A 17,152-nucleotide genomic window follows, 5' to 3' on the forward strand; every position below is an offset into this window, starting at 1 on the left:
GCACCCGGGCCTGCTCCCGCTCCCCCCCAGCCCCGCCGGGCCAGGGCCTGCGCCCCCCGCCAGGCTGCTGGGGTAGAACCCCGGGGCCATCTCCGGGTAACGTCCCCTGTGACCTCAGCGCCAGGCCCACCGAGAGCGTCCCCGGCCCGGGGCGCCCCTGGGGGGGCTGAAGGCAACATGAATGTCACTATCACGCTGGCAGAGCTGGCGGACATGGCCTTTGGCACAGCCAACGGCGGCAGCCCCCTGGTCCGCAGCCTCCTGCGCGGCCTCCTGGAGCACCTCCATCCGCAGGAGGCCACGGCACAGGTCGGGGAGGACGAGAGGGGTCTCTTGGAGCCCACCGCCAGTGTGGCCGGGGGGAAGCCCAGCTCCCTCCATCAGCAGAGGCGGCCGTGGCTGGGGAGGGCGGAGGGGCAGCCGAGCCACCGCAGCGAGCCCCCGGGCACCGTGGAGCCGCCAGCCCCAGGCAGGGCAGCCACCAAGGAGTGGCAGATGTTGCAGTTGAAGAAGAGGATGGAAGTGACTGAGGAGGGGATGACCAAGGTGAGAAACCGCTCTGGATGGAGTCATGCTGCTGGGCCGCTGGCTTGCCAGTCTTGCCCTACAGAGTGTCACAGTGGGGTGTGCCCCATGCCACATCCTGCCCTGCACAGGGTCCTGCCCTGTGCCATGTGCTGCCCTGCACAATGTCCTGCTCAGTGTGGCACCCTGTCCCACGCAGGGGCCTTCCCTGTGTGGCATCCTGCCCTATGGTGTCCTGCCCCATGCAGTGTCCTGTCCTACACAAGCACCCTGTCCTACATGGTGTCCTGGCTTATGCCACGTACTGCCCTATGCGATGCACTGCTCTGGGTGGCATCCTGCCTTTCACGGTGTCCTGCCCCATGCAGTGTCCCACCCGACACAGCATCCTGCCACACGCAGTGTCCTGCCCTACACAGTGACATGCCCATGTTACATGTTGTCTTTCCCACTCGGAGTCTAAACTTGAACAGCCCCAGGACCAGGGAGCCCAGTGAAGTGTGGAGGCACCTTTCTGGCTCCAGTGGCCCCAGCTCCACTGTGGGGACTAATTAAAGAGCAGTATTTTATCACAGCCACTCGCCAAAGGTGGTTTCAGTCACTTGTCACCTGTCCCTGGGGCTCCAGTGATACTTGCTCTGAGATTTAGGTCTGCTGGGTCCCATCCTGCCCTGGCAGCTCTGCCTGGGGCCTGGAGTCACCCTGGGCTGGAGCACACAGCCCCCACTCCCCCGGCAGAACAGCAGCCTCCCCGGCAGGCTCCTCAGCCCCTCTGTTCCCTGCAGCACAGCGAGTGGCTGAGCTGTGGCTGACAGCGGTGCTGCCTCGCAGGCAGGCTGTCCCCACACCAAGGCAGGATCCTGTGGGAGACATTGCCACGGCACAAGTTCAAGTTATTTGGCTGTTCAAGTTTAGACTCTGAGTGGGAAACACAACATGTAACATCAGAGCCATCTTCCTCGCCTGAGCAGCATGTTGCAGCGCAAGTATGAGTTGGGGTGGCCTTATGCCTTGCTGTCATCTCCACAAGCAGCATGGGGCTGGCCCACAGCAAACCCAACACTTCTTGAACCCTTGCGAGAGACCTGGCAGCCCCAGGCCAGTCCCATGTTGTGACCTTGGCTTTGAGCACAACCACAGAGCAAAGGGAAAAGGTGACAGCACTTTGCCAGGGCGAGGAAGTTGGGAGCTGAGACTCTTGTCCCCTTTGAACATCTTTCACTTCAGTTTGGGGGAGCTCCATGGCCATGGCCATGGTCTGGTCAGATGTGGCTGATGCTGTGGCAGCCCTGTGGGATCCCAGAGACATCTTCAAGCCCCAGTCTTCGCTGCGCACTGCTTAGCCTCCCTTGTCTCCATGTCCCCTGGAGCCCGTGGGGACCCCAGCATCACTGCTCAAGCCTGTGTTCCTCAGGTCATGGACATGCTGCAAGAGATGCTCACCACCATCGGCTCCCTGAAAACCACCGTTGAGGGCTTCCAGGAGGAGTTGCAGCTCCTGAAGGACAATTTCCAGAAGGTGCGTGCGCAGAGCTGTGACAGTTGCTGGAGAGCTCTTGGCAGAGGGGTTGGGCTCCCTGGGGACCTGTATGGACAGCAAGGGTGCATGGGGTGACAGGGATGAGGTCCTGAGCTCGAGTGTCCTCCCACCCTGAGGCCAAGCTGGGAGATGTGGGTTCTGCCCTGGGGCCTGGGGGTTTTGGATAGACACTGCCTGCAGCCACAGAGCCCAGCCCTGGCCTAGGCTGGGCGCTGCTGATCCCTGCCTGTCCGTGCTGATGCTGATCCCCACCGCTCCCAACCCCTGAGGATGCCGAACCCCCCAATGCCTCTGTTTAACAGGCTGGTCTGGAGGAAGCGCAAGAGCGGCTGGTGGGGCAGGATGAGCACGGCCACCTCCTGCAGAGCATCCTGAACCAACTGGTGAGTGGGGGGAGCACCGGCAGAGGGACTGGGAGCAAGCATCTGTGGCATGGTGCACAGAGGCACTCAGCACCCAATCCCTAGGACAGCCCCTGAGCTGTCCAGGGTCTGGCTTTGGCAAATCCTTATAGAAAATTCACTCAAGCCTCCCAGGGGCTGCCCTGGCTGCAGTAACCTGCCTGGGCAAGCATCTGGCCCTGCAAGGTTCTTCCGGCAGGGTCCATGTCACCCTCCAGGCCACCAGAGCAGAGACATCTGTCCCTGTGTGCCTCGGTTTCCTGGCCACCTCGACTGCTTTTGTCCCTCCTGCAGTGCCCTGAGAAACCTGTAGGGCCTGTGACAGGATGGTGCTGGGGGTGGTGGCAAGGTCTGGAGTCTCCCTCCCCATCCCATGGACTGCCCAGGCTCTCCCCTCCCAGAGCAGGGCAGAAGGGCTGATTTCTCTCCCGGTTGCAGGTGGAGGTGCATCAGGAGCTGCGCAGGAGCTCTCCCTGCAGGGTGCCTGCTGGCGAGGTGTGTGCAGACTCCCAGGTGCCAGGCTCCTTTGCTGGGGGATGGCAATGCCCCTCAGCTCTGGAATGGCATTGGGGCTTTTCTCTCTCCCCAAAATCTCAGGGGCTGTCTCGTTTCAGAAGCTCTCCAGCCAGGAGCTCGGTCCCAAGGCCCCACAGGAGCTGGCCCATGAAGCCCCATGCAGGCTGAGCTGGCTGCTGGAGCAGCATGAGGCAGAGGGGACCCACGTCAGCTGTCGCGAGAGCCAGCTCCAGCAGCACAGTGAGCACTTACATCCCCACCATACTGGGCCACCACACCAGGTTGTGCCACCAGACCTTTGCCAGGACTGGTGGGTGGTGGGGCCACACTCAGCCATCCCATCTGAGTCCCCAAGCCACTGCAGCCCCCTTGTCCCTCTGCCTTGCTCCCAGCCACGCTGGCATAGCTGGTGGGGATTTGGTCACTGCCCTCTGTGGCACCCTGGTGCTGGCATTGCCTGGCAGCAGTGCCAGGGGGTCTCCACAGCTGTAAAGCCACCTGGCTTTGGGATGGTGCCATGCTGGGGACCTGCAGGAGCTGGTGCTGCCTGGAACAAAGCTTTGGTGTCTGTTTTCAGCTGACTCAGGGACCTTGGAGGACATGGCTGCCCGACTGGAGAAGGTGCCAAGCGAGATGAGGCACCTTCAGGATGGAGAAGAGAAGGTACCCAGCTGCCCAGGCCTCGGGGGGGGCTGCCCAAGGGCCTGGGGGCTGCAGCCCCACACCCCACTTGCCGGGAACGCACTGGGGCATCTCCCAGGATGTCCTTGCTAGCCACTCACTGGAGCCACTCATAAGCATACCCTGCCTCGCCCGTGTCCTGCAGCCACCCTGTTTCTCACCCAGGGCCACATTTGTCCTCCTCAGGGGGTGGATTTCAGCAGGGAAGTGCTGGGCCAGGTGGGGCAGCTGCAGGAGCAGTGCACGAGGCTGCAGGAAGCTGTGGAGAGGCTGTGGGGTGACACCAAGGACACCCGGGTGAGCACAGCCCTGGGCTCAGCTCAGGAGCCACTTGTGCCATGGTTGGAATCTGAACAAGGCTGGGTACATGCTTGCCCAGACCTGGTGCATTCCCACTCCAAAGCGGCTCAGTGTGCCAGGATTTTGTGGCTACGCCATGCTGGCGGAGCTGGGGACCAACAATGGTGAGCAGATCCGAGGGAGGCCTAGGGGAGGGTGGGTGGCTGGGGGCACGTGGCAGGCGTGGAGCCTGCGTGGGATGCTGCAGCACCCAGACATGGACAAGGTGCTGCTGGAGCAGGGCTTGGGTGTTGTGAGCAAGAAAAGGCATGTGGGGATGGTGGCAAGGCTGGGGGTCCGCAGGGGATGGCTGACACCATGCCCCGCCTCAGAAGGCAGACATGGCTGCGCTGGAGACCAACGCGAGGCAGGAGGAGCAGCAATATGCCATGGTCCAGCTGAGCGAGATGATGCAGGACCTGCTGCAGAGGATGTTCCTGCTGGAGCAGGACAGGCAGAAAGGCCTGGAGAAGTTCCTCAGGGAGATGGACTCCAAGGTAACAGTGTCACCCAGGGAGGGTTGTGAGGATGGAGGGATGCACCAGGCCAGGGAGCACATCCCTGTGTGGGGAGGGTGAGCCCTGAATCTGTCAATGCTGAGATAATCGTCCTTGTGTCATGGCTGGCCATGTGTCCCAGGGTGTCCCCGGTGTCCCTCAGGGGCAACAGCATCCCTCAAAATGGGCTTGGTGTCCCAAGGAGATCCCCTGCCCTCCTTGCAGCTGGACCGTGCAGTGCTGGCTCCCCTGCAGGCGCAGCTGGAGCAGGTGTGGAGGCTCAACCAGCAGTGCCTCTGCCAGGGACCCTGCTGCGGTGCCAGCCGTGCTGCTGGCTTCAAGAGGTGAGGGCTGCTGGGTCTCATCCTATCCCATCCTGTCTCACCTTGTCCCCCTTTGTCCTCTCCTGTACTGCCCCATCCCCTCCCATGCTGTCCCATCCTGCCCTGCCTGTCCCATCCACACCCTGCCCACGGGGTGCTGGCCACCCATGGGACCTCACACAGTCCCTGGGGTGCTGGCGGGGCACTCATCAGCCCCCCCCTGCTGCAGGCAGCTCTTTGATCCAGTGAAGTGCATCTCCTGCGACAGACCCCTGGCCATGGCCCCGGCCCCGTGAGTAGTGTGCAGCCCCCCCCGGACAGACCCCCACGCTCATTTCCACGAGAGACCGCTGCCCCTTCACATCCTCATCTGCAGGCACTTGGTGACCATTCGAAAGGACAGCCAGCTCCTCCAGCCCCAGCCAGCCAGCGCCGGCGGCTCCAACTGCCTGGCACAGCAGCTGCCGGGGAGGTGAGGCTTGCCAGGCACCACCATGTCCCTCCCTCTCCCTTTGGGGTCCCTCTCCCTGGGCAGGAGGGGTAATGTAGGTGCTCCCTGCCCAGGGAGAGCAAAGGGAGTGGTAGAGCCAGCCGGGGTCCTGTGAGTCCTGCCAGGCCACTGTCCACCTCCAGCTCCCTCGTCACCCTCTGTTCCTGCGGACACCCTGCAGACTTTGTCTGCAAGAACGTAAGCCCCTATCCCTGCGTGTCCCCATGCTCTGGAAACCCACCAAGCCCATCTGGGCTGGGACAGTGGGAGTGCTGCGGGCTGGGCACAGCCTCGGGGCACCTCCAACTCACTGGCTGCTCTTCCCTCTAGGGAGAAGTGGATATTTTGGGCATCAACAGGGTCATCTACAAGGGCAGGCTGGGCTCACCAGCTGCCAACAGGACTGTCACCATGGACAAGGACTTCCCAGGTAGGGCAGCAGCCCCGGGGCACCGCGTTAGCTCCACCCAGGCTGTGCAGCCACCTGCACTGATGTGTCCCACCGTCAGTGCCTGGGATGGCTCAGTGCCCCACCGGGGCTGAGCCACCAGCAGCTTTGCACCTCCCTGTGCTAAGTGTCTCTGTTTCTCACCCCGAAGCAACAAAATCCCCCCAGCCCCACTGCCAGCACAGCACAGAGAAGATGTGCCGCATCCCCAAGTATGGCAGCCGCTACGTGTCCCCATACTCATGTGAGCACCTGTCCTGGGTGTCCCCTGGGCCACTGGCCCTGCCACGTGGGCTCAGCCTGCTGCCGAGCACTCCCCAGGGGACTCCCGGGGGTGCTGCTGGGGGTGTCATGCCCCATGCAAGGCTCTTTGTCCTTCTGCATTGCAGGTGCTGCCATGCGGACGAAGACGAGCGTCTCGGGGGGCCAGTGGCAGGCTGACACTGGTGGCAGCAGGACAGCAGGGGTCTGAGCCGGACAGGGAGCGGGGAAATGTCGTGGGGATCTGGGGAGGGGACAGGTGTGCCAGGGCTGCTCTGCCTGGCCTCAGGGGACAGTGGGATGGGGACAACACTGCCCTGGCAGCTGCTCATTGCAGCAGGGTAACACCGCAGGCCATAAAGATGCTCCCTCCTCCATTGCCTCTCCTGAGCAGTCTCTGGGCTCATGGGGACATAAGGGGTGTCCTTGGGGACTCAGCGACCACAGCCTGATGCTTTTGGGCTGTGCCATGTCCCTGTGAGCTCCCTCTGACCAGTCAGATGTTCAGGTCTGTGGCTGGGCCCTGGATTCTCCAACCCTATGGCTCCTGGTGGCCGTGGGACAGTCACAGGCAGGTTCCCCTCCCCAGCACCTAGGTCTCCACACAGCTTCAGCTGTTTCACAGGCAGCACCTCCCTCCACAGTTGGGGACAGATCCCTTCTCAGTCTCCCCTGGGCAGGCTCTGTGCTGCACACAGACTGTCCCCACTCCCAGAAGGACTCCACACTGGCCTCAATGCCCTCAGGCCACCACAGCTGGGACACGAGGCCCACGGCCCTGGCTTGCTCCAGATGCCACCAGCCTGGCCCAGTCCACCTCAGTGGAACAGGACTGAGGCACACAGCTCTGGCACAACCCCTCGCAGGGAAGCTCCCAAGGGCCAGCACCAGCTTCAGCGCTTGCTCCCAGCCTCTGCTGAGGCTGTACAAGAGGCAGCCTGGGCAAAACCATCACTCCTACAATATTTATTTTAGCCACACAAATAAGAGATTGAAATTCAATTACTGACTGGTAAGCGCAGGGATGCAGGGGCACAGCCTCACAGGGAGAGGGCTCAGCAGGGATGGCAACCTCCAAGGGACCTGGCCCCTGTCATCTGGTGAAGAGGGGATAGGAGCCAGGTCACAGCAAGACACCCAGGACCTGTGGGTGTCACGCAGGGAGCCCGAGGTCTCACTGCAGCCCTGCCATTGGCCTGCCCCTGGCTCCTGGTGGGGTCTCGCACCCACAGCTGATGTGGTGGGGCAGCCAGCAGAGCCAGGCTGGCTTCTGCTGGGGCTGAGCCCTGGCCTGCACCTGGCCAAAGGCAGCTGGCAGTCACCACACAGTGGGGACAGGGTGTTTGGAGCAGCACACCTACAGCCAGCCCCAGCTCAGAGACACGGCATGCACAGAGCCGCCTGGAGAGGGGATCCTGAAACACCCCGGCCCCAGGCCAGCCTTCCCCGTGACCCACTGCTGCTGCAAACGAAGCAAAGACACAGGGTTCAAAGCAGAAGAGCATGTATTGCAAGCGGCTGCGGCACATCCGGAGAGACTTCCAGCCGCCGGGAGAAAAGAACAGAGGGGTTAAAAACGATCCCAGTCTCTAGGGTTACACTGTGTCATGCAAACAGCCCCGGGGCAAACCCCATCCCAGGAGGGTGAAGGGAGGGTGTGCTGGCCCAGCCGGGCCACCCCTGGCTCACGCCCTGCTCCCCAATCGCCAGGGCTGGGCGAGGGGCCAGGCACCTTCCCCAGAGCCGGTGCCCCCCAGCCCTGCTCACCAGCAAGCACGGCGCATGCAGGGTGGAGGCTGTGGCTGAGCAGGAACAGCCCTTGCTCTCTCTCCGCCCCCCCCCTTACAAAAACCAAGCCGTGTGGGATGTTTGCCCCCCACCCAGTCAAGTGGGGCCAAGGGATGGGGGGAAACACTCAGGCACAACCCACTCTGCCAGGTGGGGTGGCCCAGGGACCGTGAAGAAGGGACCTCCTCTGTAAATGTCACTCGCATGCAAACTCCGGTGTCCCAAGAGAGGAGGGGGTGCTCCCTCCCCAAGAGCCCGGCAGCGGCGGGGTCCCAGGCAGAGGCCAGCACCAGTCCTGCATCCCACGCAGCCTCCCGCTGTCTCTGGGGAGCTCTGTTCAGCTCGAGGACAAGTAAAAACTACTTCAAACCAAACCCATGCAAGGCAGCTATTTGCTCGTGTGTCTCGGCAGCTGCCAGACGCCCTGGCAGCAGAGTTCCTCTCCTCTTCGGGGAGGGGGAAAAAAAAAAATATATATATATTTATACGCAGGGGTCCCCGCCGCGTTCGCTCTCTGCCGCGGCCTCATCTCTCTGCTTCCATGGTCACGTTGGCCTTCTGTTCTGCCGTGGCCTGCTGGGAGACGGCGGCTGGCCAGCCCGCGGGCTGCGCCGGGGGGGCCGGAGTCCACATGCTCTGCTGCTGGCCGGGGGGCGAAGCTGCGGGCCAGGCGGGGTTGAAGGCCCCATGCTGGGGCAGCGGCGGGGCCGGGGGCGGTGGGGAAGTCGCCATGGAGGCCACGGGGCTACTGCTGTTGAAGCTCTCGGAGGCCTTGAGGCGGGAGAACATGGTGAGGGCGTCAGGGAAGTTGGGCGGTGTGGCCGGCGTGTTGGCGGGAGTGCACATCTGCAGGAAGGAGACACGGGGTCAGGCGTGGAGGGGGAGTCTCCACCTTCTGCCTCCCACCAGGGCCCAGCACAAGACCCCTCTGCCCCCACTGCTGTGGCACAGGGAGCTCTGGCCCTGCGCTCTGCTGACGATGCTGCCTGCAAGCAGCAGTTATTTAAGGCTCTGAAGACTAATGCTGTGGTGAGAGCTCCTGTCAGAGGGCCCAGACAGGACCCCACTGCGCCTGCTCCTGGGCCCAGGCAAGTTGGGGACTCCCTCTACCCCACGACCTGTTGGTGCCACCCTTGGCGTGCTGCTTTCTGGCTCAGCAGGTGCAAGGCTGAGGCTCAGCTCCCACCCCACGGCAGACTGGGCATGCTCAGGCCCTGCCGGGCACTCGCTCCGCACACTGACTGCATGCTCCAAATCCCCAATTGTTCTGGAGAGTCAAATGAGGCCACGGCAGCCAGCAAATCCCTAAGACACATCTGCCCAAGCAGATTACAGGCTGCCAGGCCACGAGAGTTAAGGGACCAAGTCTGGGGACAGCTGGGAGAAAGCAGAGGCAGGCAGCACCCATGCGCGTGCATGCTCTCTCGTGTTTACACACACCCAGACGCTGTGCACGCCATACTAGAGGCACACTCCAGTGAGGCTCCAGGGGTTTGCACACTCAGTCGCTCCAGCAAGCACACAAGGACTCATGTATGCAGCTGGTCTGCGGGGTGAAGAGCATGCATGTATCTGCACATGTGTTTACACAGCCTACACCGGGCTGGTGCTCCAGGCTCCCTGAGCCTCTCTGCCACGCTGGGGCTGACGTGGACTACTGGCCATGGCCAAAACATCCTCCATCAGTCCATCCCCAACCCCTCTGCAGGGTTCTGAGGGCACTCCCAGACCTACTGTCCCACCATGTAGGACAGGCTATGCCACTCCCGGCTGCTCTCCAGGAAAATCTTCCTTGGCAGGCAGCTCTGCCAGTGCCGGCCAAACCTCCCTGCCTGCCCTCCCGGAGCTGTGAAGCAGCGAGCTGGGCATCAGCAACAGCCCGACGCACCCGCCAGCTGGTGCTGTGCCCCAGGCGAGCACTGGAGAGGTGAGAAAGCACTTACCATCTGATGGTGGTGGCTGTAAGGGATGTTTGTTTCTTGGAAAAAAGCACTGAGAGCAGTCTGGGAAAAAAAAAAAAAAAGAGAAGGAAGATGATGTTACCACCAGCACGCAAACTGGGCACCCACCTCATCTCTGCACACAATGTCAGGGCTTTACAAGACCTCAAAATGATCCAAAACAGGCCCTAGGGGGGGCTGGACTGTGCTCACAGCCCCCTTGCCCGCACAGGAGAGTGCTGTGCGCAGCTGCTCCCATGTCCCCAAGCAGGGACCCCCGCGCCTGCCACCTGCTTGCACCAGGGCAGGCGGCAATCACGCGTATTTGGGATCACCGTGCTCATTGCTGAGAAGCGGCCGCTGCTGGAGCAGACCCCGGCAGGTGTTTCACAACTCACAGCAATGCTCCACAACCACTGCTTGCACAGAGAGGAGGGAAACCAAATCCAAACCCAGCAGGGGAAGCCCAGTAGGAACCGGTTAGATGCACGTCCTTAACAGGACAAGATCACGGTCACCATATTTTCACTGGGAGACCCCCAGGGCTGGGGTTGCAACAGGCAGCCCACCTTATACACCAGAGCATTTCCAGTTCAGTGACAGGCACGGTACGGTTATGACTGACATCATTTTGGTTAGCTTCCAGTTCAGACCAGTAATAATCTGGTAAATGCCAAAGGCATGTAAGAGGACAAGGGGGGTTGCAGGGAGGAAACACCAGGAGCACAGGCTGGCCAGGAAGGCAGACACCCAGCCTGGGTCTGGGAGGAGCAGAGGCAGCAGGAGCTCTGGGGGCACACAAGACTGGGCTGTCGCAGGACAGGCGAAGGTGAAGCTGACCTCTGTTTTCTACCAGGCTTTAACTGAGTTAGGGCTAGAAAGTGATGTTTTGATTCAGTTGCAGATCAGACTTGATAGAATGTTAAAGAATTGGTTCGGATTCACTTCTGGTTGGAGGAAAAGCCCCCATCAACCCCCATTCAGTCCCCTCCCCAGAGGCAGCCTGGCCTGCAGGTCTACAAGCTGGGGTGTGAGGCACAGGGCTGCAGCCAGGTGCTGCCACACCACCCAAGACCCTTCCCGCAAGCCAGTGATTAGGGTTACCCAAGCTACTAAAAAAAAAAAAAGAAGCAGAAAAATCCGGAAAAAGCAGAGGTAGGTTGTAGCAAACCCTGCACAACTGCAGTAGCCACAGTCCTACCATCACACACACACTCCTGTATCCCATCCAGGGACGGGATGAACAATGGCGAGTCAGCTCAGTTCACTGATCGGATGGAAAACTATTCTGGCCCCAAACACCCAGGCTGGCAGGCCCTGGAAAGGTGAAGGGGCTGTGCTCGCCCCAGTGGGGAGCTGGAGAGCTGGTGCCAGCCACTCACAGCAGGGTTTATGGCTTCCTGGCTAAACAGGGGTAAACTATTGGCCAGACCAGGTGGCAGTGAGGAGCAATGTCTGCAAACAATAATCCAGACCTGGGTGGGGGAAGCAATAGCTGCTTTAGAGTCTGGCAGCTCCCAAACCTCGGAGGGAGCATGCAATAGCTGGGCTGGCAAGGCTCTTCCCCACAATAGCTGCATTTCTCTGTCTGCATTTAATAACACAGTACCCAAACCCTGCACCCAGCCAGGCTGCGACCTGAGAGCACTCACAGACAGGACCTGCCAGATTTCAGCAATGTCCATACAGCAGGAAGAGGGTCTGTGGCCCCAGAGACCAGCTCTGAACAGGCCCGCACATGTCTACGAATCAAGGAAAGGTCCGACAGACACAGATGCTTCCGAGGCAGCGACACTCCCATCACCATGCTACCCTTTGTCCCGGGTGAGGTCTGATGTCAACACCCACAGGCCCTATCACTCAGACACAGGAAGGATCGTGATAAGAAACGGGGGTAACGGCAAACGGGAAGCACAGGCTGAGGTGTGGGCACAGCCAGATACCATAAGCTGATTAAATCTGCTCTGTGCTCCTGTTTTCCAAGTGGCCTCATATCTGGGACTGTGCCATCAGCAGACGGGGCAGAGAAGGTCCCTGCTGTCCCCCTGAGCCGCCCACCGATCCCTGATAAAGCTGGGATGAAAGCCGTGACCTGGGTGGAGGAAGCACTCCACCACTGCAGGCCCCTGTGCATAAAACGCTGTGTCTCCTCCCCTCCACCTGCCCCTTTCCAAGTGTGGCAAAAACCCCTCTGCCCACCACAATGTCCACTGCCCACAAGGAATGGTCTCCCATCAGGACCCAGGACCTGCAGCAGCCCCAACCCAGGTGGGCGAGAGGCCCGCACACTCACCCCCTTGGTGGCACAGGGTGCCAGGGCCACACATACAACCAAAGCTGCTGATGCCACCTGGTCTTCAGCCAGTGTCACAAGTGCCAGGGGAAACCGGTGCAACAGCAAAGCCAATTAAGGCTCTTCTGCTTGAGAAGGAGCCTGAGCTGCAGCTCAGCCCTGACCCTGGACCAAAGGCCCCATGGCCCTAGGTGTGAGTGGGAAGAGGGCAGCCCTGCACCCACTGCCTGGCCACACTCGGCAGGCAACCAGGCCACTGCATCCCCCCCCCCCCCCCCGGATGCAAAAACAGGAGCTTTGCAGGAGGCAGATCACACAGAGATCCTACCAGGGTGCCAAGAGAGGCCTGTAGTGACCAAGTCAGAGGGAGGATGGCTGCAGACACCAGGTGGGGAGGTGAATGCAAGGAGACCTGGGCGCTGAGCAGAATAAGCTCAGCCTGGAAGAGTGGGACACCCAGGCCTCTGCAGTTGCTCAGATGGGACCCCGGGTGCTGCTCAATCCCCTGCCCATTGCTGCCCAAGCTGCACTTGCACCCGCTCCCAGCTGCATGCGTGAGCTGCAGCTGCTGCCAGCACAGGGAGTCCACGGTGCTAGAGCAGCCCTGGGGGCACTCTGCCCTTGAGCCAGAAAGGAAAGGGGCTCGATAAAACATAAATACATCGGAAGAGGAAATCCAACCATGAACACAGTGAGTAGAGCCAGATGCCTGCTCCTCCTCTTGTTCCCCACATACAACCTCACTACACTGAACAGAGACCGACACTTCGCACCAGGAAAAAGGAAGGAATGGGTGTTTTTTTTAAAGCTGATGTCTTCTAATCCTTCCCAAGCAACTACAGGGGCAATCAGCGCATTACAAAGCTGAACAATACTCTTCTACCTGGGAAGGACCCTGATCCACTGCTCAGCCCAATGTGAGACTGCAAACTCTGAAATGTCTCCCTGGTAGTACCTGCTGCCCTCCCTGGCTTCTCCCAAAAAGCCAGCACCTGCAGCCCCGGAGGCTGACTGCCAGCCTTCACCCGGAGACACTCCAAGTTGCTTTCTTCAGCCTGTAAACCTCCCCCTCTGATCAGCCATGGCACTGCTCCAGCTGCCAGAGGGCTGGGCTGGCACGGCCGCTCCTGCTGGCACCCACCGCAGCTGTCCCTGGAAGCACAGCAGAGCTCCCGGCACTGCAAGAGCTGTAAACTACGCCGGGTGTGCCACAAGAAAGCCTGCCCCGGGTCCCTGAGAAACAGGAGTGGAGTCACTGCGAGTGGGAGAGGCAATCCACAAGCTACCCACAAACTGCCCGGTTCCCCAGGGATGGAGGGGATGCAAAATAAACGGCTTTCTTATGACGCCCCTGAGTATGGTACAAGCTCTGATCAGCTTGTGCCGCATCGAAGGCAGCTGTATCCCCAACGGTTTCCTGCTCACTGTCCTGGATCACGTTCCTTCCCCCCAGACAAACTCCGGGTCTGCCAGGGCCAGCAGGACAGCATGCACAGCAAACCCTCTCTGCCACCCCCACTAGCCACAACAGCCCCAGAACAGCCCCAAAGCAGCATGAGCCCAGGAAAGCGGTCCCAAAACATCAGCATCCCACCAGTCCAAAGCTGTCCGCATTTCACAGCGGCCTCCCTCTCCCTCCTGCCGGTGACCCAACACACCATGCCTCCTGCTCCCTGTCTGGCTGTCACAAGCAGCGAGCAGGGCATGTGCCCACGTAGGAAAGGTCCTGGGTAGGGCAGATGGATGCCAGGAGCACCCTGGCACAGACCCAGGTGAACCCAGCTCCTGCTGTCTTGTCACCAGCCCGTCTAGGTCGCATTGGCTCTGCTGTGCAGAACATCTCTCCCCACCGTGCTCTTACAGGGAGGAGCAATGTCCTCAGGGTGCACGCGGACTGTTCCGACTCACACTGCACCCCTGGAGCAGCACTTTGAATCCAAGGAGACTATGAGTGAAGACAGCATAAATTACCACTGAACTTGCCTGAACTCCACCAATTTATACCCACTGCAGATGCAGGGCCAGCCAGCAAATGGGTGCCGCACTAGAATAGCAAAAGCCTCAGAGTATCACAGGCAAGAGGTGAGAGCACGCTGGAGTCAGGAGACACCTCCCCAGCACAGCTCCCCGAAGAAGGCATGCCCAGCGGCCATTTTGCAAAGGCAATTATCTGACCGTTGCACCAAAAGTGAGTGGGAACATGGTAACTGCTCATCGCGGCGCGTTTGTTTACAGCTGAGCTTCCTCTGAGTCATGTGAGTGCCAAGCCGGCAGGAGACGGCTGTTTGTACTTGTGCAACTCGCCAAACGGTGGCAAAGTTCTGCAAAAAGCCTTTTGAAAGAAAAGTTAAACTTTTGTCATCCGTTCCCAGCTGTTTTGTGACACGCACGGAGGTGGTGGAAGTGGATCCCACCCGTCCCAGAGGGCCACTGTCAAACTGTATTAGTAAACAAAACCCAGAGTGTGTTACACATGCAACACGTCCACCACCAACGGTGCTCTGTCAGTGAACTGTGGTATTTATTGAACGGGCACGGCAGAGGGGAACACCGGCTCGGCTTTCCGCACGCCCCCCCTCCCGCTCCCTGGCCACGCACGGCTTGGCTTTGAATGCCTCTTGGCCTCTGGTTTAGCATCTGGAAATCCTGCGACTGCACGCAGACTGCATGGCGATGAACAGCCTCCGCACCCGATCCACCCGACAGCCCTCACGTTACAGCACGACCCCCGAATAACGTCTAGGAGGGCTGGCCCGGGACCCCCACCCATCCGGGCTGTGCGCGCTGAAGGAGGGGTGCCCTAGCCACAGGCGTGAACACAAACTGAACCTCCTGCTCTCCAGCCTGACTCAGACCTCCTCCTGCATCACAAAACAGACACTTCAATTACAAAGGTGCCATTAGCGTCAAATCCATCAGCTCCAGACTAGAGAGCTGCTGGGGCTGCAGAAGGGAAAAAAAAAAAAAAAAAATCCTATTTAGAAAGAGCTTTGCTTGCTACAGCCGCCGCACTCCCTTTGCTCCCTGCGCTTTCGCTCCGGGGTTCTCTGGAGAAGCAGAGCACTCACAAAGGCTGCCGGGGAGCTCCTCACCCGCAACCCCTGCCCCACGCGTGACGTTAACCCCTGTCGATGCCACGGAGTACCCTGCCCGCGAGCAAGAGAAAAAGGCATCTGGAGCTAGAAGAGCTTTGACCTACAAAGTCTCCTCTCCCACGGCTGCCTGAGGACTCAAACTCTCCGAGGCAGGGACGTGGGAAAGGCTGGGCTGGGGTTTTCCAGTCCACGGCCACGCGGGAGGGTTGGGGCGTGGGGGGGGGGGGCGCGGGGAGGAGCGCTGCCCGGAGCCGGCCGCGGGGGGGGGGGCGGCGGGAGGAGACCTCGGCGCCTCCGGCCTTTCCGCGGTCCGGAGTGGGGCCCCGGCGGGCGGCGGGCCCTCGCTCCGCACCCACCCGCGCAGCGTGGCTCGCCGTTTCCCCGCCCCCCGCATCCCGCGTGGGGCCCACGCTCGCCCGGCGCTCGGGCAGCCGCCCCACGCGAGCACACCAAGGCCCTACCCCGCCGCGGGGGCTGAGCGCGGCCCACGCCACGCGGCCCACGCCGCCGCGCGGGTGGGAAGGCGGGGAAGGGCGGGGGGGGGGGGCAGCGGCGTACCGGGCCGGGCGGGCCCCACGCTCACCGCGCTGCCCAAACCCACCGGCTACCCCCTGCGCGGGGACCCGCTCCGAGCGCTCAGCGGGGTCCGGGGCCGGTACCGGGGCGGCGGCCTCACCTCGAACTGCCAGTGGGCCGCCTGCAGCAGCTGCTTGGCCTGGTCGGCGGCGCAGCCGGCCGCCAGCACGAACTGGTTGATCATCACCTGGTGCTTGAGCTCGTCCATGGCCCCGGCCGCCCGCCGCCGCCGCGCCCAGCCCGCCGCGCCGCGCCGCCCCCCGCCCTCACGGCGCCGCCACCATGGCGGAGCCGGCGCGGCTCACGCCAATGTTTACTGGGCACTGACTCACGGCGCCCGGCGAGCCCCGCCGACGGCCGCCAGGGGCGGGGCGGGGCGGGCCGGGGCGCGGGGTGCCGCTGGGACATGTAGTTCCCGGCCGCCCCGCCGCCGCGCCGCCCTCGCCCCGCCCGGACTACAACTCCCGGCAGCCCCCGCTTTGTTTGCGGAGCGGCCGCCGGGCGCCGGCGCGAGTTGAGTGACGCGCCAGAGTGGCCAACCGCCGCCCGCAGCTCGGTAGTACCTGACCGTATATGGTCAACAACGCCGCTGCCCCCAATGAGAGGGCGGCGGGGGCGGGCCGGGGCTGGGCGGGTCACGTGGGCGGGGGGGGCGCGCGGGCGGTGTTTACAGTCGGCCGCGTGCGGTTTCCTGTTGACGTGCGGGGAGCGGCTGCGGCGCGCGGGGCGGGGGGTGGGGAACGGCCGCGGCGGGGCCGCTGCTGCCCTTCGGCCCCGGCGGGCGGTGGCGCCTCGCCCGCGGGTAACGTTTAACCGGGCAGCGGCGTCCCTGCAGGCTATGAGGTGCCCCCCGGCCTGCGGGGGCCCCTCGGCTCGCAGCTGCCTCAGGCCAGAGCTGCCGCCGCCTCAGGCCAGAGCTGCCGCCGCTTCACAGCCCCGGGGCCTGAGGTGAGGCGGGGACGGCGGCCCCTTGGTCCCAGGCCTGGCCTAGGGCTCTCCGGCAGCCTAATAAAAGATGGGGGGGTTGCTCCCATCACTCCCTGTGCCCCACTGACATGGCTGTTGAGATGTAAAAGGAGAGACGGCAGCAGGGGAAGGTTCTGGAAGGTGCTGGGGGTTTCCTGGCGGCCTTTTGAGGATCCCGGGATCCTTTTGAGAGCGGAGCATTGCCATAGCAGATGAAAGCACAGCCAGGGCCCAGGGCCGGGGACAATGGTGTTGCTAAGGACCAGGAAACGATAAGCAGGCACAGACACGTGGTTGAGTGGCCGGGGGTAATAAAGCAAGGGAAAAACAGGGTGAGATGAAGGGAACAGCTGGCTCCACAGGGCTTGCAAAACCCCCCAGCCTCCTCCACCTTTTCTGAGTGATTCTGGGCTCAGTCCTGCAATCTGGGGGAGGTTGGGGTGTAACCTCGCCAAGAGCAGTTTGGCATTTCG

The 17,152-nt window shown here is 61.9% G+C and overlaps 2 protein-coding genes across 2 annotated transcripts; one reads left to right on the plus strand and one right to left on the minus strand.

The window, feature by feature from the left end:
* The first annotated feature begins 177 nt into the window (after positions 1–177).
* C15H16orf96 (chromosome 15 C16orf96 homolog) lies at positions 178–5,514 on the plus strand. The gene is made up of 14 exons (XM_074840369.1): positions 178–546; positions 1,940–2,044; positions 2,368–2,448; positions 2,905–2,961; positions 3,081–3,222; positions 3,560–3,645; positions 3,850–3,960; positions 4,067–4,255; positions 4,338–4,499; positions 4,725–4,843; positions 5,052–5,114; positions 5,199–5,294; positions 5,358–5,362; positions 5,456–5,514. The coding sequence occupies exons 1-14, from the start codon at positions 178–180 to the stop codon at positions 5,512–5,514; spliced, it is 1,644 nt and encodes a 547-aa protein (XP_074696470.1).
* Positions 5,515–7,508: 1,994 nt separating this feature from the next.
* On the minus strand, positions 7,509–16,049 carry UBALD1 (UBA like domain containing 1). Its single transcript, XM_074840877.1, has 3 exons — positions 15,814–16,049; positions 9,753–9,812; positions 7,509–8,655 (listed from the first exon to the last, which is right to left on the minus strand). Exons 1-3 carry the CDS (start codon positions 15,919–15,921, stop codon positions 8,335–8,337), a joined length of 489 nt encoding a protein of 162 aa, XP_074696978.1. The 5' UTR covers positions 15,922–16,049; the 3' UTR covers positions 7,509–8,334.
* Positions 16,050–17,152: the final 1,103 nt, after the last annotated feature.

Source organism: Strix aluco, chromosome 15 (assembly GCF_031877795.1).
Source record: "Strix aluco isolate bStrAlu1 chromosome 15, bStrAlu1.hap1, whole genome shotgun sequence".
NCBI lineage: Eukaryota > Metazoa > Chordata > Aves > Strigiformes > Strigidae > Strix > Strix aluco.